We start from the raw sequence: 26,973 nt of genomic DNA, 5'->3' as shown, positions 1-26,973 counted from the left end.
ACACAGAATGCATTTATGTACTATATACACCTTATACACACAGAATGCATTTATGTATTATATACACCTTATACACACAGCCTGCATTTATGTATTATATACACCTTATATACACAGAATGCATTTATGTATTATATACACCTTATACACACAGACTGCATTTATGTACTATATACACCTTATACACACAGAATGCATTTATGTATTATATACACCTTATACACACAGAATGCATTTATGTACTATATACACCTTATACACACAGAATGCATTTATGTACTATATACACCTTATACACACAGAATGCATTTATGTACTATATACACCTTATACACACAGAATGCATTTATGTATTATATACACCTTATACACACAGAATGCATTTATGTACTATATACACCTTATATACACAGAATGCATTTATGTATTATATACACCTTATACACACAGAATGCATTTATGTATTATATACACCTTATACACACAGAATGCATTTATGTATTATATACACCTTATACACACAGAATGCATTTATGTACTATATACACCTTATACACACAGAATGTATTTATGTATTATATACACCTTATATACACAGCCTGCAGGTCATTGTATACAGTATCTTTAATAATTTGTGCCTTAGACAAAGTTTGTGTACATTGAACCATAAAAAATGAAAGGTTTCATTATCTCAGTCACACAACAATAATTCGGTATTTCGGAATATTTGGATATGGGAGACTCGACCTGTATAAATTTTATCAATATATATTTAATATTAGCATAACAATTGGAGTATGTAAAAAATTAAAAATATAAAAACAAAAAAATGAGTTTAAAAATAAAATGTGATTATATAGAATATGGCTGGATTTGGGGGGTACATGTTGAGCTTTTTTACTATCAAGAAATGTGAAAAGTGGTAGATCAGGGGCTGCAGTATATGGTGCATTAGTATTAGGGAGCCCTTATTACATATAGGGGTGCAGTACTTATTATGGGGATAAAAGGGTACAACATCTTTTTGCAAAAGAAAAGTGAAGTTACACATATATATATATATATGTGTATGTATGTATGTATGTATGTATGTATGTATGTATGTATGTATGTTTGTTTGAATTAAATATTTGCCTGCAAGTGGGCAAAGATAACTGCTTGGGAGTAGTAAGGGGGAGGGCTGAGTGCAGGGGTTACGGGGGGGGCGCTGAGTGCAGGGGTTACGGGGGGGCACTGAGTGCATGGGTCACGGGGGGGGCACTGAGTGCAGGGGTTACGGGGGGGCACTGAGTGCAGGGGTCACAGGATTTTATGGAGGTGCAGATAGTGTGCTCGTGTATTGGCGGAGGGTCCTATAGAGCGCAGTGCTGCCTATGAGTGGATGGGTCAGGGTGCAGTTAGTTTGCATGGGTATAAGGGGGAGAGGGTCCTATAGGGGTGTATGGGTATAAGGGGTGCATCGCTGCCTATGTGAGCGCATGGGTCAGAGTAAGGGATCGGGACAGATTGCACTTACCTAGAAGAAAAAGAAATGGGTCCTGAAACTTTCCTCCTTTTTGCGCCGTCTCCTCCTCTGAACAGGCGGAACCGTTTTAAAAGACGCAATGACGGCGGAAACGGGATTTCGCCATCATCTGAGAAAATATTGCTGCTACTTGAATACGAGCCTTAGACGCATTTTCGGCAGAAAAGATACAGAAATTACCCAGCGCTATCAGAGTCTCCCGGGACTTGGTGCACAGATGTATAAGGACACGTGTATAATGTACATGGGGAACACTGTATGGAGACCTCTCCTATTGTCCTATGTATTAGTGTATAATGTACATGGGGAACACTGTATGGAGACCTCTCCTATTGTCCTATGTATAAGTGTATAATGTACATGGGGAACACTGTATGGAGACCTCTCCTATTGTCCTATGTATAAGTGTATAATGTACATGGGGAACACTGTATGGAGACCTCTCCTATTGTCCTATGTATAAGTGTATAATGTACATGGGGAACACTGTATGGAGACCTCTCCTATTGTCCTATGTATAAGTGTATAATGTACATGGGGAACACTGTATGGAGACCTCTCCTATTGTCCTATGTATAAGTGTATAATGTACATGGGGAACACTGTATGGAGACCTCTCCTATTGTCCTATGTATAAGTGTATAATGTACATGGGGAACACTGTATGGAGACCTCTCCTATTGTCCTATGTATAAGTGTATAATGTACATAGGGAACACTGTATGGAGACCTCTCCTATTGTCCTATGTATAAGTGTATAATGTACATAGGGAACACTGTATGGAGACCTCTCCTATTGTCCTATGTATAATGTACATAGGGAACACTGTATGGAGACCTCTCCTATTGTCCTATGTATAAGTGTATAATGTACATAGGGAACACTGTATGGAGACCTCTCCTATTGTCCTGTGTATAATGTACATGGGGAACACTGTATGGAGACCTCTCCTATTGTCCTATGTATAAGTGTATAATGTACATGGGGAACACTGTATGGAGACCTCTCCTATTGTCCTATGTATAAGTGTATAATGTACATGGGGAACACTGTATGGAGACCTCTCCTATTGTCCTATGTATAAGTGTATAATGTACATGGGGAACACTGTATGGAGACCTCTCCTATTGTCCTATGTATAATTATTTAATGTACATGGGGAACACTGTATGGAGACCTCTCCTATTGTCCTATGTATAAGTGTATAATGTACATAGGGAACACTGTATGGAGACCTCTCCTATTGTCCTATGTATAAGTGTATAATGTACATAGGGAACACTGTATGGAGACCTCTCCTATTGTCCTATGTATAATGTACATAGGGAACACTGTATGGAGACCTCTCCTATTGTCCTGTGTATAATGTACATAGGGAACACTGTATGGAGACCTCTCCTATTGTCCTGTGTATAATGTACATGGGGAACACTGTATGGAGACCTCTCCTATTGTCCTGTGTATAATGTACATAGGGAACACAGTATGGAGACCTCTCCTATTGTCCTATGTATAAGTGTATAATGTACATGGGGAACACTGTATGGAGACCTCTCCTATTGTCCTGTGTAGAATGTACATAGGAACGCTGTATGGAGACCTCTCCTATTGTCCTATGTATAAGTGTATAATGTACATGGGGAACACTGTATGGAGACCTCTCCTATTGTCCTATGTATAAGTGTATAATGTACATGGGGAACACTGTATGGAGACCTCTCCTATTGTCCTATGTATAAGTGTATAATGTACATGGGGAACACTGTATGGAGACCTCTTCTATTGTCCTATGTATAAGTGTATAATGTACATGGGGAACACTGTATGGAGACCTCTCCTATTGTCCTATGTATAATGTACATAGGGAACACTGTATGGAGACCTCTCCTATTGTCCTATGTATAAGTGTATAATGTACATAGGGAACACTGTATGGAGACCTCTCCTATTGTCCTATGTATAAGTGTATAATGTACATGGGGAACACTGTATGGAGACCTCTCCTATTGTCCTATGTATAAGTGTATAATGTACATGGGGAACACTGTATGGAGACCTCTCCTATTGTCCTATGTATAAGTGTATAATGTACATGGGGAACACTGTATGGAGACCTCTCCTATTGTCCTATGTATAATGTACATAGGGAACACTGTATGGAGACCTCTCCTATTGTCCTATGTATAATGTACATAGGGAACACTGTATGGAGACCTCTCCTATTGTCCTATGTATAATGTACATGGGGAACACTGTATGGAGACCTGTCCTATGTATAATGTACATAGGGAACACTGTATGGAGACCTCTCCTATTGTCCTATGTATAAGTGTATAATGTACATGGGGAACACTGTATGGAGACCTCTCCTATTGTCCTATGTATAAGTGTATAATGTACATGGGGAACACTGTATGGAGACCTCTCCTATTGTCCTATGTATAAGTGTATAATGTACATGGGGAACACTGTATGGAGACCTCTCCTATTGTCCTATGTATAATGTACATAGGGAACACTGTATGGAGACCTCTCCTATTGTCCTATGTATAATGTACATAGGGAACACTGTATGGAGACCTCTCCTATTGTCCTATGTATAATGTACATGGGGAACACTGTATGGAGACCTCTCCTATTGTCCTATGTATAATGTACATAGGGAACACAGTATGGAGACCTCTCCTATTGTCCTGTGTATAATGTACATGGGGAACACTGTATGGAGACCTCTCCTATTGTCCTATGTATAAGTGTATAATGTACATAGGGAACACTGTATGGAGACCTCTCCTATTGTCCTATGTATAAGTGTATAATGTACATAGGGAACACTGTATGGAGACCTCTCCTATTGTCCTATGTATAAGTGTATAATGTACATGGGGAACACTGTATGGAGACCTCTCCTATTGTCCTATGTATAAGTGTATAATGTACATGGGGAACACTGTATGGAGACCTCTCCTATTGTCCTATGTATAAGTGTATAATGTACATGGGGAACACTGTATGGAGACCTCTCCTATTGTCCTATGTATAATGTACATAGGGAACACTGTATGGAGACCTCTCCTATTGTCCTATGTATAATGTACATAGGGAACACTGTATGGAGACCTCTCCTATTGTCCTATGTATAAGTGTATAATGTACATAGGGAACACTGTATGGAGACCTCTCCTATTGTCCTATGTATAAGTGTATAATGTGCTCCCAGTAACACCACATAGTCCTCTGATTACACTACAGCCGCTGCTCATACTGTGTATACCATGTCCTTATACAGAGTCTTTACTAATACTGTGCCCATTACTAACCGGTTTCCCTTCTCTATGTACATAAAACCAATGAGGACAATTTGTGTATAAATAGTTTGTCTATCTCCTGGGCTTCGGGGCGCTTGCTGTACTCTGCGCAGAGCCTGATGGGTCGCGCTCGGCTTCCTCTGCCTCCTGCAACTTGTCTTATTCAGCATTTTTTGTTCTTCATTTGCCAAAGAGACAGATCTCTAATTACTGGAGACACCTGATGGAGTACAGGGCTGTGGCGGTGTGGGCGACTGCTGTGCCTGTGCCAGGGGGGGCGACTGCTGTGCCTGTGCCGGGGGGGGGGGGTTGCGACTGCTGTGCCTGTGCCGGGGGGGGGGGGCTGCGACTGCTGTGCCTGTGCCGGGGGGGGGGGGGCTGCGACTGCTGTGCCTGTGCCGGGGGGGCGACTGCTGTACCTGTGCTGGGGGGGGCGACTGCTGTGCCTGTTATCCGTCTCTTCTACTGACTCAGAGAGTTAATGCGATATTTACACAGGAATAAATTCTCCTGGAAGTCATCCAAGCTGTATATTATATCCAACATAGAGCTTTATACAGTAACCAGGATACAGACACGCGCCCTATGTTTTGGAACAGACACCCTGACACCAGGGTACCAAAAAGTCTAGTTACGGCTCTGGTCACACATCTCACGCTGACACCAGGATACAGTCACACGTCTCACACTATGGTACATATACAGGTCTCACACTGACACCAGGATACAGTCACACGTCTCACACTATGGTACATATACAGGTCTCACAGTGACACCAGGATACAGTCACACGTCTCACACTATGGTACAGATACAGGTCTCACACTGACACCAGGATACAGTCACACGTCTCATACTATGGTACAGATACACATCACACACTGAGACCAGGATACAGTCACACGTCTCACATTGACACCAGGATACAGTCACACGTCTCACACTATGGTACAGATACAGGTCTCACAGTGACACCAGGATACAGTCACACGTCTCACACTATGGTACAGATACAGGTCTCACGCTGACACCAGGATACAGTCACACGTCTCACGCTGACACCAGGATACAGTCACACGTCTCATACTATGGTACAGATACAGGTCTCACGCTGACACCAGGATACAGTACACACGTCTCACACTATGGTACAGATACAGGTCTCACGTTGACACCAGGATACAGTCACACGTCTCACGCTGACACCAGGATACAGTCACACGTCTCATACTATGGTACAGATACAGGTCTCACGCTGACACCAGGATACAGTCACACGTCTCACACTATGGCACAGATACAGGTCTGACACTAGGATACAGTCACACATCTCACACTATGGCACAGATACACATCACACACGCTGACACCAGGATACAGTCACACGTCTCATACTATGGCACAGATACAAGTCTCAAGCTGACACCAGGATACAGTCACACGTCTCACACTATGATACAGGTCTCAAGCTGACACCAGGATACAGTCACACGTCTCACACTATATCCTGGTGTCAGCGTGAGGACCCGTATCATAGTGTTAGACGTGTGACTGTATCCTGGTGTCAGCGTGAGTCCTGTATCTGTATCATAGTGTGAGACGTGTGACTGTATCCTGGTGTCAGCGTGAGATCGGTATCACAGTCACACATTTCACACTATGATACAGATACACATCACACATGCTGACAACAGGATACAGTCACACGTCTCATACTATGGCACAGATACACATCACACACGCTGACACCAGGATACAGTCACACGTCTCATACTATGGCACAGATACAGGTCCTCACAGTGACACCAGGATACAGTCACACGTCTCACACTATGGTACAGAATACAGGTCTCACGCTGACACCAGGATACAGTCACACGTCTCACGCTGACACCAGGATACAGTCACACAGTCCTCACACTATGGTACAGATACAGGTCTCACGCTGACACCAGGATACAGTCACACGTCTCACGCTGACACCAGGATACAGTCACACGTCTTATACTATGGTACAGATACAGGTCTCACGCTGACACCAGGATACAGTCACACGTCTCACACTATGGTACAGATACAGGTCTCACGCTGACACCAGGATACAGTCACACATCTCACACTATGGCACAGATACACATCACACACGCTGACACCAGGATACAGTCACACGTCTCATACAAAGGCACAGATACAGGTCTCACACTAACACCAGGATACAGTCACACGTCTCACACTATGATACAGATACACATCACACATGCTGACACCAGGATACAGTCACACATCTCACACGCTGACACTAGGATACAGCTCAACACGTCTCACACTATGGCACAGATACAGCTCTCACACTGACACCAGGATACAGTCACACGTCTCACACTATGGTACATATACAGGTCTCACACTGACACCAGGATACAGTCACACATCTCACACGCTGACACCAGGATACAGTCACACGTCTCACACTATGGCACAGATACAGCTCTCACAACTGACACCAGGATACAGTCACACGTCTCATACTATGGCACAGATACACATCACACACCGCTGACACCAGAATACAGTCACACGTCCTCATACTATGGCACAGATACAAATCTCACGCTGACACCATAATACAGTCACACGTCTCACACTATGGCAGTGATATAGGGGTCTCACACTATGGTACAGATACAGGTCTCACACTGACACCAGGATACAGTCACACGTCTCATACCATGGTACACACATAACACACGCTGACACCTTAGGATACAGTCACACGTCTCATACTATGACACAGATACAGGTCTCGCGCTGACGCAGGTCTCGCGCTGACACCAGGATACAGTCACACATCTCATACTATGGCACAGATACAAGTCTCACGCTGACACCTGGATACAGTCACACGTCTCACACTATGGTACAGATACAGGTCTCACGCTGACACCAGGATACAGTCACACATCTCATACTATGGCACAGATACAAGTCTCACGCTGACACCCAGGATAACAGTCACACGTCTCACATTATGGTACAGATGTCTAATGCTGACACCAGGATACAGCCACACGTCTCACGCTGACACCAGGATACAGTCACACACGCTGACACCAGGATACACATAACACACGCTGACACCAGGATACAGCCACGTCTTGCACTATGATACAGATGTCTAATGCTGACACCAGGGTACATACACACGTCTCACGCTGGACACCAGGATACAGTCACACGCTGACACCAGGATACAGTCACACGCTGACACCAGGATACAGCCACGTCTTGCACTATGATACAGATGTCTAATGCTGACACCAGGGTACATACACAAGACACTGGTTGGCTGCTGAATCTCACACCCCTGTATTTGTTTTGTATTAATATGTGATCTCTCCCCCGTCACCTGTGCTGGAGATAAGCAGTTTTTGCTGACGCTGAGGACGCAGGAATTCCTCTGATGAAGCACTGGGTACAGGGGCAGAGATCAAAGTTTACTGGTCTCCCCTTTGTCCCCCCCCCCTGCTGCTCCTCCGGTTATTAATCCCTTACCTGAGCGCCCGTGTCATGTATTCCACCCTGTATGTGTATATAGGAAGTGGAGAGTCCTCTCATTGTACACCGTACTGTCCTCCTGTCAGGGAGAGTGTGATAGCACCATGTATGAGCCGGTCAGCTCCTAGCTCCCATGTTACAGGCTGTGTGTGTGAGTAATGACCGTCAGGTGTATCTAAGTCTCTGGGTTTATTCCACACTTGCCTACATTTGAAAAAGCATGTCAGGGAGAGTGTGACAGCAGCACCTATGAGCGCGCGTTACAGTGGCGTGTATTGCTACATCTGAGGGACGTGTCATATATGTGATAGGCGTGTACTGCTACATCTGAGGGACGTGTCATACATGTGATAGGCGTGTACTGCTACATCTGAGGGGTGTGTCATACATGTGATAGGCGTGTACTGCTACATCTGAGGGACGTGTCGTACATGTGATAGGCGTGTACTGCTACATCTGAGAGGTGTCATACATGTGATAGGCGTGTACTGCTACATCTGAGGGGCATGTCATACATGTAATAGGTGTGTACTGCTACATCTGAGGGGCGTGTCATACATGTGATAGGCGTGTACTGCTACATCTGAGAGGCATTTCATACATGTGATAGGCATGTACTGCTACATCTGGGAGGCGTGTCATACATGTGATAGGCATGTACTGCTACATCTGAGGGACGTGTCATAAACCTGATTTACATCCAAATGTAAATGAGCCCAAAGCAGTTAGTAAGATCTATTTGGTGATGAAAACACACTGATACTTTTTAGAAACTACATGTAGCCATAGGGATCATTGTGCCTTATACCCAATGCAGGGACATTATACTAATACATGTAGCCATAGGGATCATTGTGCCTTATACCCAATGCAGGGAAATGATACTAATGCATGTAGCCATAGGTATCATTGTGCCTTATACCCAATGCAGGGACATTATACTAATACATGTAGCCATAGGGATCATTGTGCCTTATACCCAATGCAGGGACATTATACTAATACATGTAGCCATAGGGATCATTGTGCCTTATACCCAATGCAGGGAAATGATACTAATACATGTAACCATAGGGATCATTGTGCCTTATACCCAATGCCGGGAAATGATACTAATACATGTAGCCATAGGGATCATTGGCCCTCATTCAGAGCCGTACGCTATTTGCGGTCGTTCGTTTAAAAACAAGGGGTGGCTATTCAAATGATCCGTACGCGCCTCTAAGTCTGAACGAGCGAGCAAAACATACGCTCGTTTATTTGTTAAAAACGCCCCCTGGCCGCACGCATCCTACGTCATGTCCGCTATTTATTAGATTAATCGAGTACATCGACCAGCGTATGAACTGCTCGCTATTCTTGTGGTTGGTGTTTGCTACCACAAATTTGCGTGCAGTTCGGGCTATAAAATAACCCAGTGACGTGGTCAATGACGCTGCTGTTTTAAATATACACACCCATAAAACGCCCGTTTTGACCTTTAAGCACGCCTGCGTTCGGATCTCCACTCCCCATTTTCAAGCACCTTCCCCTGTTACCACCCACATACGCCTCATTCTGTCACTCAAAATAGCCGGCACTCGCTATATAGCGTACAAAGGATTTTCGGCCGCACTGACTGGTTCGCGCATGCGTACTAAAAAGCGTACGCATGCGCAGATGTGCAAACATCGCTCGGAACGAGCGTACTGTTGTTAACGTGCGGCTCTGAATGAGGGCCATTGTGCCTTATACCCAATGCAGGGACATTATACTAATACATGTAGCCATAGGGATCATTGTGCCTTATACACAATGCAGGGAAATGATAGTAATACATGTAGCCATAGGGGTCACTGTGCCTTATACTCAATGCAGGGAAATGATACTAATACATGTAGCCATAGGGATCATTGTGCCTTATACACAATGCCGGGAAATGATACTAATACATGTAGCCATAGGGATCATTGTGCCTTATACCCAATGCAGGGACATTATACTAATACATGTAGCCATAGGGATCATTGTGCCTTATACACAATGCAGGGAAATGATAGTAATACATGTAGCCATAGGGGTCACTGTGCCTTATACTCAATGCAGGGAAATGATACTAATACATGTAGCCATAGGGATCATTGTGCCTTATACCCAATGCAGGGAAATGATACTAATACATGTAACCATAGGGATCATTGGCCCTCATTCAGAGCCGCTCGTTAGCGGCAGTACGCTCGTTCCGAGCGATGTTTGCACATCTGCGCATGCGTACGGTTTTTAGTACGCATGCGCGAACCAGTCAGTGCGGCCGAAAATCGTTGGTACGCAATATAGCGAGTGCCTGCTATTTTGAGTGACAGAATGAGGCGTATGTGGGTGGTAACAGGGGAAGGTGCTTGAAAATGGGGAGTGGAGATCCGAACGCAGGCGTGCTTAAAGGTCAAAACGGGCGTTTTATGGGTGTGCATATTTAAAACAGCAGCGTCAGTGACCACGTCACTGGGTTATTTTATAGCCAGAACTGCTCGCAAATTTGTGGTAGCAAACACCAACCACAAGAATAGCGAGCAGTTCATACGCTGGTCGATGTACTCGATTAATCTAATAAATAGCGGACATGACGTAGGATGCGAGCGGCCAGGGGGCGTTTTTAACAAATAAACGAGCGTATGTTTTGCTCGCTCGTTCAGACTTAGAGGTGTCAACAGACTGCAATGTGCGTACGGATCATTTGAATAGCCACCCCTTGTTTTTAAACGAGCGACCACAAATAGCGAACGGCTCTGAATGAGGGCCATTGTGCCTTATACCCAATGCAGGGAAATGATAATAATACATGTAACCATAGGGATCATTGGGCCTGATTCAGACCCACTCGCGAGCGGCTGTCCGCTCGCAAGTGGGTCGATGTTATGGACTGAGCATGCGCACGACGGAGGGAGCTCCGTCGTGCGCATGCGCCAGACGCGACGAGCGAAGGAAAGTCCTTCGCTCGTTGTGTCCGATCAAAGGGGGCGTGCTGTCAATGTTGATTGACAGCACGCCCCCTTTGGTGGGCGTGCCTCCCTGACTGGGGCGTTCCCACGGGAACGCCTCCCGTCAGAAGCCGGCCCACTGACATCACTAGTGATGTCAGTGGGAGTGATTTTGGCTCTGATTGAGCCAAAATCACTCCGGAGCTTGCGGTTGAAAACCTCAACCGCAGGCTCCGGCTCGCAAATTCGATGGTCGCGATGGTCTCGACCATCGCGACCATCAAAATGCACGCTCGTATAGCCTGTGGGTGGTGACCCACAGCTATACGAGCGTCCAGGAGGACGCTCCATGAAAATGGAGCCCGGCCCTCATTCAGAGCGTGCGCTCTGCTCAGAGCGTAGGGCTCTGAATGAGGGCCATTGTGCCTTATACCCAATGCAGGGACATTATACTGTACTAATACATGTAGCCATAGGGATCACTGTGCCTTATACCCAATGCAGGGAAATTATACGAATACATGTAGCCATAGGGATCACTGTGCCTTATACCCAATGCAGGGAAATGATAGTAATACATGTAGCCATAGGGATCACTGTGCCTTATACCCAATGCAGGGAAATTATACGAATACATGTAGCCATAGGGATCACTGTGCCTTATACCCAATGCAGGGAAATTATACTAATACATGTAGCCACAGGGATCATTGTGCCTTATACCCAATGCAGGGAATTATACTAATACATGTAGCCATAGGGGTCATTGTGCCTTATACCCAATGCAGGGACATGATACTAATACATGTAACCATAGGGATCATTGTGCCTCATGAGGCATACACACTATACAATAAAACTGAACGATAACGATCTATCATTAATATCATCCAGTCTTTATGTATAGAACGACTAATGATGCACATTCCCGCAGGACTATAACAATATCCCCCATCGGCTGTACATGCAGCTCAATCAGGGGACATAGATAACTGTGCCATGCTGCCGAATGCATACCCAGAAGACCGAAGGGAAGTAGTACTGTGCAGTTACTCATACATACAGTGTAAGAACATACAGTATACTGAGAATTACACCCAGAGCACAGGAGAATAGAAGTAGTACTGTGCAGTTACTCATACATACAGTGTAAGAACATACAGTATACTGAGAATTACACCCAGAGCACAGGAGAATAGAAGTAGTACTGTGCAGTTACTCATACATACAGCGTAAGAACATACAGTATACTGAGAATTAAACCCAGAGCACAGGAGAATATTAGTGGTACTGTGCAGTTACTCATACATACAGCGTAAGAACATACAGTATACTGAGAATTACACCCAGAAGACCGAAGGGAAGTAGTACTGTGCAGTTACTCATACATACAGCGTAAGAACATACAGTATACTGATAAATACACCCAGAGCACAGGAGAATAGAAGTAGTACTGTGCAGTTACTCATACATACAGCGTAAGAACATACAGTATACTGATAATTACACCCAGAGCACAGGAGAATATAAGTTGTACTGTGCAGTTACTCATACATACAGTATACTGAGAATCACACCCAGAGCACAGGAGAATAGAAGTAGTACTGTGCAGTTACTCATACATACAGTGTAAGAACATACAGTATTATGATAATTACACCCAGAGCACAGGAGAATAGAAGTGGTACTGTGCAGTTACTCATACATACAGCGTAAGAACATACAGTATACTGAGAATTACACCCAGAGCACAGGAGAATAGAAGTAGTACTGTGCAGTTACTCATACATACAGTGTAATTACATACGGTATGCTGATAATTACACCCAGAGCACAGGAGAATAGAAGTAGTACTGTGCAGTTACTCATACATACAGCGTAAGAACATACAGAATACTGAGAATTACACCCAGAGCACAGGAGAATAGAAGTGGTACTGTGCAGTTACTCATACATACAGCGTAAGAACATACAGTATACTGAGAATTACACCCAGAGCACAGGAGAATAGAAGTGGTACTGTGCAGTTACTCATACATACAGCGTAAGAACATACAGTATACTGAGAATTACACCCAGAAGACCGAAGGGAAGTAGTACTGTGCAGTTACTCATACATACAGTGTAATTACATACAGTATGCTGATAATTACACCCAGAGCACAGGAGAATAGAAGTAGTACTGTGCAGTTACTCATACATACAGCGTAAGAACATACAGAATACTGAGAATTACACCCAGAGCACAGGAGAATAGAAGTGGTACTGTGCAGTTACTCATACATACAGCGTAAGAACATACAGTATACTGATAATTACACCCAGAGCACAGGAGAATAGAAGTAGTACTGTGCAGTTACTCATACATACAGCGTAAGAACATACAGAATACTGAGAATTACACCCAGAGCACAGGAGAATAGAAGTAGTACTGTGCAGTTACTCATACATACAGCGTAAGAACATACAGAATACTGAGAATTACACCCAGAGCACAGGAGAATAGAAGTAGTACTGTGCAGTTACTCATACATATAGTGTAAGAACATACAGTATACTGAGAATTACACCCTGAAGACCGAAGGGAAGTAGTACTGTGCAGTTACTCATTCATACAGCGTAAGAACATACAGAATACTGAGAATTACACCCAGAGCACAGGAGAATATAAGTTGTACTGTGCAGTTACTCATACATACAGCGTAAAAACATAGATTTACACCCAGAGCACAGGAGAATAGAAGTAGTACTGTGCAGTTACTCATACATACAGCGTAAGAACATACAGTATACTGAGAATTACACCCAGAGCACAGGAGAATAGAAGTAGTACTGTGCAGTTACTCATACATACAGCGTAAGAACATACAGTATACTGAGAATTACACCCAGAGCAAAGGAGAATAGAAGTAGTACTGTGCAGTTATTCATACATACAGCGTAAGAACATACAGTATACTGATAATTACACCCAGAGCACAGGAGAATAGAAGTAGTACTGTGCAGTTACTCATACATACAGCGTAAGAACATACAGTATACTGAGAATTACACCCAGAGCACAGGCGAATAGAAGTAGTACTGTGCAGTTACTCATACATACAGCGTAAGAACATACAGTATACTGATAATTACACCCAGAGCACAGGAGAATAGAAGTAGTACTGTGCAGTTATTCATACATACAGCGTAAGAACATACAGTATACTAAGAATTACACCCAGAGCACAGGCGAATAGAAGTAGTACTGTGCAGTTACTCATACATACATCGTAAGAACATACAGTATACTGAGAATTACACCCAGAGCACAGGAGAATAGAAGTAGTACTGTGCAGTTACTCAAACAGGGATGCAGTTTATAGACCGGCGGACTAAATGACGCTGTGCTGTATTGATGACTCTGTACTATATTGGTGACGCTGTACTATATAACGCTGTACGATATTGGTGACGCTGTACGATATTGGTAACGCTGTACTATATTGGTGACGCTGTACTATATAACTCTGTACTATATTGGAGACGCTGTACTGTATAATGCTGCACGATATTGGTGACGCTGTACGATATTGGTAACGCTGTACTATATTGGTGACGCTGTACTATATAACTCTGTACTATATTGGAGACGCTGTACTATATAATGCTGCACGATATTGGTGACGCTGTACGATATTGGTGACGCTGTACTATATAACGCTGTACTATAGAATTCTGCACGATATTGGTGACGCTGTACTGTATAACGCTGTACTATATTGGTGACGCTGTACTATATTGGTGACGCTATACTATATAACGCTGTACTATATTGGTGACGCTGTACGATATTGATGACTCTGTACTATATAACTCTGTACTATATTGGAGACGCTGTACTATATAATGCTGCACGATATTGGTGACGCTGTACGATATTGGTGACGCTGTACTATATAACGCTGTACTATAGAATTCTGCACGATATTGGTGACGCTGTACTGTATAACGCTGTACTATATTGGTGACGCTATACTATATAATGCTGTACGATATTGGTGACGCTGTACTATATAACGCTGTACTATATTGGTGACGCTGTACTATATTGGTGACGCTATACTATATAACGCTGTACTATATTGGTGACGCTGTACGATATTGATGACTCTGTACTATATAATGCTGTACTATATTGGTGACGCTATACTATATAACGCTGTACAATATTGGTGACGCTGTACTATATAACTCTGTACTATATTGGTGACGCTGTACTATATAATGCTGTACTATATTGGTGACGCTATACTATATAACGCTGTACTATATTGGTGACGCTGTACTATATAACGCTGTACTATATTGGTGACGCTGTACTATATAACTCTGTACTATATAACGCTGCACGATATTGGTGACGCTGTACTATATAACACTGTACTATATTGGTGACGCTGTACTATATGACGCTATACTATATAACGCCTACTATATTGGTGACGCTGTACTATATAACGCTGTAGTATATAACGCTGTACTATATTGGTGACGCTGTACTATATAACGCTGTACTATATTGGTGATGCTGTACTATATGACACTGTACTATATTGGTGACGCTATACTATATAACGCTGTACTATATTTGTGACGCTATACTATATAACGCTGTACTATATTAGTGATGCTATACTATATAACGCTGTACGATATTGGTGACCCTGTACTATATAACGCTGTATGATATTGATGACTCTGTACTATATTGGTGACGCTATACTATATAACGCTGTATGATATTGATGACTCTGTACTATATTGGTGACGCTATACTATATAACGCTGTATGATATTGATGACTCTGTACTATATTGGTGACGCTGTACTATATTGATGACTGTTATCCTGGCGGTTCTGTATTTTCAGGGTGTAAAGAAGCCGTTTACAGAGGTCATTAAAGCTAATATTGGAGATGCTCACGCCATGGGCCAGAAGCCAATCACCTTCCTGAGACAGGTGAGTCTGTAATACACACAACACCCACCGGGGGCAGGCTTCTCACCTCATCTGCTTGTGCTCTGTAGACAGTGTAAGATGCTGCCATCTGGTGGTGGTGGCTCACACCTCACACCCTGCACCCATATATTGTTATACTGACGTGTCTGTAGTCTCCAGCGCTGCAGAACAGCAGAAATCACTGGTAAAATGGCGGTGCCAGTACTGATCACCTCGGGAATAAGGTGTTGGCGCCATTTTCCCGGAGAGCCGCACATGCGCAGTAGATTCTGTCACCAATGTACTGTGCCTCCAGCGAGCAGGGAGGCCGCACTGAGTCTGCACACGGGCGCTCTCCTCTCCTCTCCTAAAATGTCCCCGAATTCAAGTACTCACAGACCCACAAGTAATAAGCCGTGATAAGAGGACAGAGGGTGGGAGGGCATAGAGCCCCCTATATAGGGGTCTGTGATTGTCACCCCCCACTCTCTATCCTCTATCGGGCCTGACCGTCTCGTCACCTCCCCCATGTGCCCCCTGGGGGTGAGCCTGTGCCCCCTGGGGGTGAGCCTGTGCCCTCTGGGGGTGAGCCTGTGCCCTCTGGGGGTGAGTCTGTGCCCTCTGGGGGTGAGCCTGTGCCCCCTGGGGGTGTCTGTGCCCCGTATAACCTCAGCGCTGGTTGTATTCCTCATCTGTCTGTCACCCCCCCCCTGTGACCCCTGGGGGTGAGCCTGTGCCCTCTGGGGGTGAGCCTGTGCCCCCTGGGGGTGAGTCTGTGCCCCGTATAACCTCAGCGCTGGTTGTATTCCTCATCTGTCTGTCACTCCCCCCCTGTGCCCCCTGGGGGTGAGCCTGTGCCCTCTGGGGGTGAGCCTGTGCCCTCTGGGGGTGAGTCTGTGCCCCTTGGGGGTAAGTCTGTGCCCCGTATAACCTCAGCACTGGTTATATTCCTCAGGTCACCGCCATCTGCCTGTCACCCCCCCCCCCCTGTGCCCCCTGGGGGTGAGCCTGTGCCCCCTGGGGGTAAGTCTGTGCCCCCTATAACCTCGGCGCTGGTTGTATTCCCAGGTCACTGCCATCTGCCTGTTCCCGGAGCTTCTGAATGACAATAAGTTCCCTGATGATGTGAAACAGAAGGCGCTGCGTATCCTGCAGGCGTGCGGAGGCAACAGCATCGGTGAGTGGCGGCGAGGGGTGAGCGGATAGCTGACACGCTAATACTGTACATGCTACATACATGTTGGTGGGGTTGTGTACTGGAGCATTAATCTCTGTCTATTACAGGGTCATACAGCGCCAGCCAGGGTATAGAGCTAATCCGCCAGGACGTAGCTAAGTACATAGAGCGGAGAGACGGCGGGATCCCTTCCAGCGCGGACAATATCTATCTCTCCACCGGAGCCAGCGACTCCATCGTCGTAAGTGACCCCCTCCTCACCCTGCGCTCTGTGACCACCCCCTACTCTATACCAAGACTAGGCCCCTCCTCACCCTGTGCTCTGTGACCACCCCCTACTCTATACCCCTCCTCACCCTGCACTCTGTGACCACCCCCTACTCTATACCCCTCCTCACCCTGTGCTCTGTGACCACCCCCTACTCTATACCCCTCCTCACCCTGTGCTCTGTGACCACCCCCTACTCTATACCCCTCCTCACCCTGTGCTCTGTGACCACCCCCTACTCTATACCCCTCCTCACCCTGTGCTCTGTGACCACCCCCTACTCTATACCCAGACTACGCCCCTCCTCACCCTGTGCTCTGTGACCACCCCCTACTCTATACCCCTCCTCACCCTGTGCTCTGTGACCACCCCCTACTCTATACCCCTCCTCACCCTGTGCTCTGTGACCACCCCCTACTCTATACCCCTCCTCACCCTGTACTGTGCGACCACCCCCTACTCTATACCCCTCCTCACCCTGTGCTCTGTGACCACCCCCTACTCTATACCCCTCCTCACCCTGTGCTCTGTGACCACCCCCTACTCTATACCCCTCCTCACCCTGTGCTCTGTGACCACCCCCTACTCTATACCCCTCCTCACCCTGTACTGTGCGACCACCCCCTACTCTATACCCCTCCTCACCCTGTGCTCTGTGACCACCCCCTACTCTATACCCCTCCTCACCCTGTGCTCTGTGACCACCCCCTACTCTATACCCAGACTACGCCCCTCCTCACCCTGTGCTCTGTGACCACCCCCTACTCTATACCCCTCCTCACCCTGTGCTCTGTGACCACCCCCTACTCTATACCCCTCCTCACCCTGTGCTCTGTGACCACCCCCTACTCTATACCCCTCCTCACCCTGTACTGTGCGACCACCCCCTACTCTATACCCCTCCTCACCCTGTGCTCTGTGACCACCCCCTACTCTATACCCCTCCTCACCCTGTGATCTGTGACCACCCCCTACTCTATACCCAGACTACGCCCCTCCTCACCCTGTGCTCTGTGACCACCCCCTACTCTATACCCAGACTAGACCCCTCCTCACCCTGTGCTCTGTGGCCACCCCCTACTCTGTACCCCTCCTCACCCTGTGCTCAGTGACCACCCCCTACTCTATACCCCTCCTCACCCTGTGCTCTGTGACCACCCCCTACTCTATACCCCTCCTCACCCTGTGCTCTGTGACCACCCCCTACTCTATACCCCTCCTCACCCTGTGCTCTGTGACCACCCCCTACTCTATACCCCTCCTCACCCTGTGCTCTGTGACCACCCCCTACTAGACCCCTCCTCACCCTGTGCTCTGTGACCACCCCCTACTCTATACCCAGACTAGGCTCCTCCTCACCCTGTGCTGTGTGACCACCCCCTACTCTATACCCAGACTAGGCCCCTCCTCACCCTGTGCTGTGTGACCACCCCCTACTCTATACCCAGTCTAGACCCCTCCTCACCCTGTGCTCTGTGACCACCCCCTACTCTATACCCAGACTAGACCCCTCCTCACCCTGTGCTCTGTGACCACCCCCTACTCTGTACCCAGACTAGGCCCCTCCTCACCCTGTGCTCTGTGACCACCCCCTACTCTATACCCAGACTAGGCCCCTCCTCACCCTGTGCTCTGTGACCACCCCCTACTCTATACCCAGACTAGACCCCTCCTCACCCTGTGCTCTGTGACCACCCCCTACTCTATACCCAGACTAGGCCCCTCCTCACCCTGTGCTCTGTGACCACCCCCTACTCTGTACCCAGACTAGACCCCTCCTCACCCTGTGCTCTGTGACCACCCCCTACTCTGTACCCAGACTAGACCCCTCCTCACCCTGTGCTCTGTGACCACCCCCTACTCTATACCCAGACTAGACCCCTCCTCACCCTGTGCTCTTTGACCATCCCCTACTCTATACCCAGACTAGGCCCCTCCTCGCCCTGTGCTCTGTTACCACCCCCTACTCTATACCCAGACTAGGCTCCTCCTCACCCTGTGCTCTGTGACCACCCCCTACTCTATACCCAGACTAGGCCCCTCCTCGCCCTGTGCTCTGTGACCACCCCCTACTCTATACCCAGACTAGACTCCTCCCTCATTATTACATTGCCCAGCCGCTATATCCCCAGGTCACCATATTGCTCCCTTATGTTCCGTCCCATAAGATCAGCTCCTATTGTGGCGTTTTCCTGACATGTCAGCTCTTGTGTAATCCACAACTTACCCTGACGTTCCCTGGTGCTCTCTTATCTACAGAGCATGTAATACAGGGGCAATGTACAGTACATGGAATAATTGGAGTGATTGTACGTTCCATGCTCGGAGGGAGGTAAATCTGTAATGGAGCAGACAGAGAGAGACTGACAGCTCGTCAGACATGCTGCGTAGAAATGCAGAGTGCGGATTGGTTGATTCATCCACAGGGGCGGGGCCAGTGACTCTGACTCCACTTTTTGACCTGTATGAGATTCTATAAGAATTAAGTTTTAAAGATTTACTAGGGGTAACATGTATGTATGACCATTGCTTACATGTATGACGAATGACTGTTACATGTAGGACCGTAGGCTAAATGTATGATGCCTGGCTGTAGTGTAGGCTATAGGTATTATACCTGGCTGTAGTGTAGGCTATAGGTATTATACCTGGCTGTAGTGTAGGCTATAGGTATTATACCTGGCTGTAGTGTAGGCTATAGGTATTATACCTGGCTGTAGTGTAGGCTATAGGTTTTATACCTTGCTGTAGGCTATAGGTATTATACCTGGCTGTAGTGTAGGCTATAGGTTTTATACCTGGCTGTAGTGTAGGCTATAGGTATTATACCTGGCTGTAGTGTAGGCTATAGGTAATATACCTGGCTGTAGTGTAGGTTATAGGTATTATACCTGGCTGTAGTGTAGGTTATAGGTATTATACCTGGCTGTAGTGTAGGCTATAGGTATTATACCTGGCTGTAGTGTAGGCTATAGGTATTATACCTGGCTGTAGTGTAGGCTATAGGTATTATGCCTGGCTGTAGTGTAGGCTATAGGTATTATACCTGGCTGTAGTGTAGGCTATAGGTATTATACCTGGCTGTAGTGTAGGCTATAGGTATTATACCTGGCTGTAGTGTAGGCTATAGGTATTATGCCTGGCTGTAGTGTAGGCTATAGGTATTATACCTGGCTGTAGTGTAGGCTATAGGTAATATACCTGGCTGTAGTGTAGGTTATAGGTATTATACCTGGCTGTAGTGTAGGTTATAGGTAATATACCTGGCTGTAGTGTAGGCTATAGGTATTATACCTGGCTGTAGTGTAGGCTATAGGTAATATACCTGGCTGTAGTGTAGGCTATAGGTAATATACCTGGCTGTAGTGTAGGTTATAGGTATTATACCTGGCTGTAGTGTAGGCTATAGGTAATATACCTGGCTGTAGTGTAGGTTATATGTATTATACCTGGCTGTAGTGTAGGCTATAGGTATTATACCTGGCTGTAGTGTAGGCTATAGGTATTATACCTGGCTGTAGTGTAGGTTATATGTATTATACCTGGCTGTAGTGTAGGTTATATGTATTATACCTGGCTGTAGTGTAGGCTATATGTATTATACCTGGCTGTAGTGTAGGCTATATGTATTATACCTGGCTGTAGTGTAGGCTATATGTATTATACCTGGCTGTAGTGTAGGCTATAGGTAATATACCTGGCTGTAGTGTAGGTTATATGTATTATACCTGGCTGTAGTGTAGGCTATATGTATTATACCTGGCTGTAGTGTAGGTTATATGTATTATACCTTGCTGTAGTGTAGGCTATATGTATTATACCTGGCTGTAGTGTAGGCTATATGTATTATACCTGGCTGTAGTGTAGGCTATATGTATTATACCTGGCTGTAGTGTAGGCTATATGTATTATACCTGGCTGTAGTGTAGGCTATAGGTATTATACCTGGCTGTAGTGTAGGCTATAGGTAATATACCTGGCTGTAGTGTAGGTTATAGGTATTATACCTGGCTGTAGTGTAGGTTATAGGTAATATACCTGGCTGTAGTGTAGGCTATAGGTATTATACCTGGCTGTAGTGTAGGCTATAGGTAATATACCTGGCTGTAGTGTAGGCTATAGGTATTATACCTGGCTGTAGTGTAGGCTATAGGTAATATACCTGGCTGTAGTGTAGGCTATAGGTAATATACCTGGCTGTAGTGTAGGTTATATGTATTATACCTGGCTGTAGTGTAGGCTATATGTATTATACCTGGCTGTAGTGTAGGCTATATGTATTATACCTGGCTGTAGTGTAGGCTATATGTATTATACCTGGCTGTAGTGTAGGTTATATGTATTATACCTGGCTGTAGTGTAGGCTATATGTATTATACCTGGCTGTAGTGTAGGTTATATGTATTATACCTGGCTGTAGTGTAGGCTATAGGTAATATACCTGGCTGTAGTGTAGGTTATATGTATTATACCTGGCTGTAGTGTAGGCTATATGTATTATACCTGGCTGTAGTGTAGGCTATATGTATTATACCTGGCTGTAGTGTAGGCTATATGTATTATACCTGGCTGTAGTGTAGGCTATATGTATTATACCTGGCTGTAGTGTAGGTTATATGTATTATACCTGGCTGTAGTGTAGGCTATAGGTAATATACCTGGCTGTAGTGTAGGCTATAGGTATTATACCTGGCTGTAGTGTAGGCTATAGGTATTATACCTGGCTGTAGTGTAGGCTATATGTATTATACCTGGCTGTAGTGTAGGCTATATGTATTATACCTGGCTGTAGTGTAGGCTATATGTATTATACCTGGCTGTAGTGTAGGTTATATGTATTATACCTGGCTGTAGTGTAGGTTATATGTATTATACCTGGCTGTAGTGTAGGCTATATGTATTATACCTGGCTGTAGTGTAGGCTATAGGTAATATACCTGGCTGTAGTGTAGGCTATAGGTATTATACCTGGCTGTAGTGTAGGTTATATGTATTATACCTGGCTGTAGTGTAGGCTATATGTATTATACCTGGCTGTAGTGTAGGTTATATGTATTATACCTGGCTGTAGTGTAGGCTATATGTATTATACCTGGCTGTAGTGTAGGCTATATGTATTATACCTGGCTGTAGTGTAGGTTATATGTATTATACCTGGCTGTAGTGTAGGCTATATGTATTATACCTGGCTGTAGTGTAGGTTATATGTATTATACCTGGCTGTAGTGTAGGCTATAGGTAATATACCTGGCTGTAGTGTAGGCTATAGGTAATATACCTGGCTGTAGTGTAGGTTATATGTATTATACCTGGCTGTAGTGTAGGCTATATGTATTATACCTGGCTGTAGTGTAGGCTATATGTATTATACCTGGCTGTAGTGTAGGCTATATGTATTATACCTGGCTGTAGTGTAGGTTATATGTATTATACCTGGCTGTAGTGTAGGCTATATGTATTATACCTGGCTGTAGTGTAGGTTATATGTATTATACCTGGCTGTAGTGTAGGCTATAGGTAATATACCTGGCTGTAGTGTAGGTTATATGTATTATACCTGGCTGTAGTGTAGGCTATATGTATTATACCTGGCTGTAGTGTAGGCTATATGTATTATACCTGGCTGTAGTGTAGGCTATATGTATTATACCTGGCTGTAGTGTAGGCTATATGTATTATACCTGGCTGTAGTGTAGGTTATATGTATTATACCTGGCTGTAGTGTAGGCTATAGGTAATATACCTGGCTGTAGTGTAGGCTATATGTATTATACCTGGCTGTAGTGTAGGCTATATGTATTATACCTGGCTGTAGTGTAGGCTATATGTATTATACCTGGCTGTAGTGTAGGCTATATGTATTATACCTGGCTGTAGTGTAGGCTATATGTATTATACCTGGCTGTAGTGTAGGTTATATGTATTATACCTGGCTGTAGTGTAGGTTATATGTATTATACCTGGCTGTAGTGTAGGTTATATGTATTATACCTGGCTGTAGTGTAGGCTATATGTATTATACCTGGCTGTAGTGTAGGCTATAGGTAATATACCTGGCTGTAGTGTAGGCTATATGTATTATACCTGGCTGTAGTGTAGGTTATATGTATTATACCTGGCTGTAGTGTAGGCTATATGTATTATACCTGGCTGTAGTGTAGGTTATATGTATTATACCTGGCTGTAGTGTAGGCTATATGTATTATACCTGGCTGTAGTGTAGGCTATATGTATTATACCTGGCTGTAGTGTAGGTTATATGTATTATACCTGGCTGTAGTGTAGGCTATATGTATTATACCTGGCTGTAGTGTAGGTTATATGTATTATACCTGGCTGTAGTGTAGGCTATAGGTAATATACCTGGCTGTAGTGTAGGCTATAGGTATTATACCTGGCTGTAGTGTAGGTTATATGTATTATACCTGGCTGTAGTGTAGGCTATATGTATTATACCTGGCTGTAGTGTAGGCTATATGTATTATACCTGGCTGTAGTGTAGGCTATATGTATTATACCTGGCTGTAGTGTAGGTTATATGTATTATACCTGGCTGTAGTGTAGGCTATATGTATTATACCTGGCTGTAGTGTAGGTTATATGTATTATACCTGGCTGTAGTGTAGGCTATAGGTAATATACCTGGCTGTAGTGTAGGTTATAGGTATTATACCTGGCTGTAGTGTAGGCTATAGGTATTATACCTGGCTGTAGTGTAGGCTATATGTATTATACCTGGCTGTAGTGTAGGCTATATGTATTATACCTGGCTGTAGTGTAGGCTATATGTATTATACCTGGCTGTAGTGTAGGTTATATGTATTATACCTGGCTGTAGTGTAGGCTATAGGTAATATACCTGGCTGTAGTGTAGGCTATAGGTATTATACCTGGCTGTAGTGTAGGCTATATGTATTATACCTGGCTGTAGTGTAGGCTATATGTATTATACCTGGCTGTAGTGTAGGCTATATGTATTATACCTGGCTGTAGTGTAGGCTATATGTATTATACCTGGCTGTAGTGTAGGTTATATGTATTATACCTGGCTGTAGTGTAGGCTATATGTATTATACCTGGCTGTAGTGTAGGCTATAGGTAATATACCTGGCTGTAGTGTAGGCTATATGTATTATACCTGGCTGTAGTGTAGGTTATATGTATTATACCTGGCTGTAGTGTAGGCTATATGTATTATACCTGGCTGTAGTGTAGGTTATATGTATTATACCTGGCTGTAGTGTAGGCTATATGTATTATACCTGGCTGTAGTGTAGGCTATATGTATTATACCTGGCTGTAGTGTAGGTTATATGTATTATACCTGGCTGTAGTGTAGGCTATATGTATTATACCTGGCTGTAGTGTAGGTTATATGTATTATACCTGGCTGTAGTGTAGGCTATATGTATTATACCTGGCTGTAGTGTAGGCTATAGGTAATATACCTGGCTGTAGTGTAGGCTATATGTATTATACCTGGCTGTAGTGTAGGCTATATGTATTATACCTGGCTGTAGTGTAGGCTATATGTATTATACCTGGCTGTAGTGTAGGCTATAGGTAATATACCTGGCTGTAGTGTAGGCTATATGTATTATACCTGGCTGTAGTGTAGGTTATATGTATTATACCTGGCTGTAGTGTAGGCTATATGTATTATACCTGGCTGTAGTGTAGGTTATATGTATTATACCTGGCTGTAGTGTAGGCTATATGTATTATACCTGGCTGTAGTGTAGGCTATATGTATTATACCTGGCTGTAGTGTAGGTTATATGTATTATACCTGGCTGTAGTGTAGGCTATATGTATTATACCTGGCTGTAGTGTAGGTTATATGTATTATACCTGGCTGTAGTGTAGGCTATATGTATTATACCTGGCTGTAGTGTAGGCTATAGGTAATATACCTGGCTGTAGTGTAGGCTATATGTATTATACCTGGCTGTAGTGTAGGCTATATGTATTATACCTGGCTGTAGTGTAGGCTATATGTATTATACCTGGCTGTAGTGTAGGCTATATGTATTATACCTGGCTGTAGTGTAGGCTATATGTATTATACCTGGCTGTAGTGTAGGCTATATGTATTATACCTGGCTGTAGTGTAGGCTATAGGTAATATACCTGGCTGTAGTGTAGGCTATATGTATTATACCTGGCTGTAGTGTAGGCTATATGTATTATACCTGGCTGTAGTGTAGGCTATATGTATTATACCTGGCTGTAGTGTAGGCTATAGGTAATATACCTGGCTGTAGTGTAGGCTATAGGTAATATACCTGGCTGTAGTGTAGGCTATATGTATTATACCTGGCTGTAGTGTAGGCTATATGTATTATACCTGGCTGTAGTGTAGGCTATATGTATTATACCTGGCTGTAGTGTAGGCTATATGTATTATACCTGGCTGTAGTGTAGGCTATATGTATTATACCTGGCTGTAGTGTAGGCTATATGTATTATACCTGGCTGTAGTGTAGGCTATATGTGACACCCACCTTCGTTATCCAGTATTTCGGGTAGGTTCCTTCAAATGTAACAGGTTCTTTTTTCCTTGGCAGAGAGGTGAAGGTAACCTGAATCACACAGGTTAATAAGGAAAATTCTGTTTTATTTGACTGGATCGTTTCCCAAGTAATAAAACCTGTTTGCTTTAAATACAGCTAATCCAGGATCAATGTAATAGGTTTGTTAAACATTAAAACACAAATTCCAGATTAAACCAAACTATGCACAAAAATTACAGTAAATATAATTCAATATCACAAAGTTAAGTAGTAAATACTTCTATATGTATTCTCATTATTACTATCACCAAAAGCTTCCCCTAATGGCTCACACTACATGGCCCTAAATAGGGGTATAGGACATTGCAATTTACATGAAGCAACAATTTTCATTTACTTTCTCACACATTCTAATTACCCATTATGAGTCTCTGTATGTGCATGGCCATGCTACCATGGAGCACTTCTTCATTACTATGGAGTTGATTGAATAGTAGCATCCAGTAAGCTCATTACAGTAGGTAGTAATTCTGTATTAGGTGACTGTAGCTGTCAGGTGAGGGTATTCCTGGTGTTACTGGTTAGAGCTGTATATGGTGCCTGTATGAGCGCATAGCCTGTCAGCCATTACTGTCTGTCCTCAGTGATGTCAGGTGAGGGTATTCCTGGTGTTACTGGTTAGAGATGTA

General features: G+C 44.4%; 1 protein-coding gene across 7 annotated transcripts in view; it reads left to right on the top strand.

Annotated features, from left to right (window-relative positions):
• Positions 1 to 26,973, top strand: part of LOC148442170 (alanine aminotransferase 2) — a 269,352-nt gene that overhangs the window by 211,767 nt on the left and 30,612 nt on the right. For all 7 annotated transcript variants that reach the window (XM_088464138.1, XM_088464137.1, XM_088464136.1 and 4 more), the window contains 3 exons: positions 16,258 to 16,347; positions 17,395 to 17,503; positions 17,611 to 17,744. In XM_088464138.1, coding sequence (XP_088320264.1) covers positions 16,258 to 16,347; positions 17,395 to 17,503; positions 17,611 to 17,744 — 333 coding nt within the window. The remainder of the gene's footprint in view (positions 1 to 16,257; positions 16,348 to 17,394; positions 17,504 to 17,610; positions 17,745 to 26,973) is intronic.

Source organism: Taudactylus pleione, unplaced genomic scaffold, assembly GCF_031769625.1.
Source record: "Taudactylus pleione unplaced genomic scaffold, aTauple2 ptg001597l, whole genome shotgun sequence".
Taxonomy (NCBI): domain Eukaryota; kingdom Metazoa; phylum Chordata; class Amphibia; order Anura; family Myobatrachidae; genus Taudactylus; species Taudactylus pleione.
Note: the sequence above shows the minus strand (reverse complement) of the source record. Positions and strands in the feature narration are given on the sequence as shown.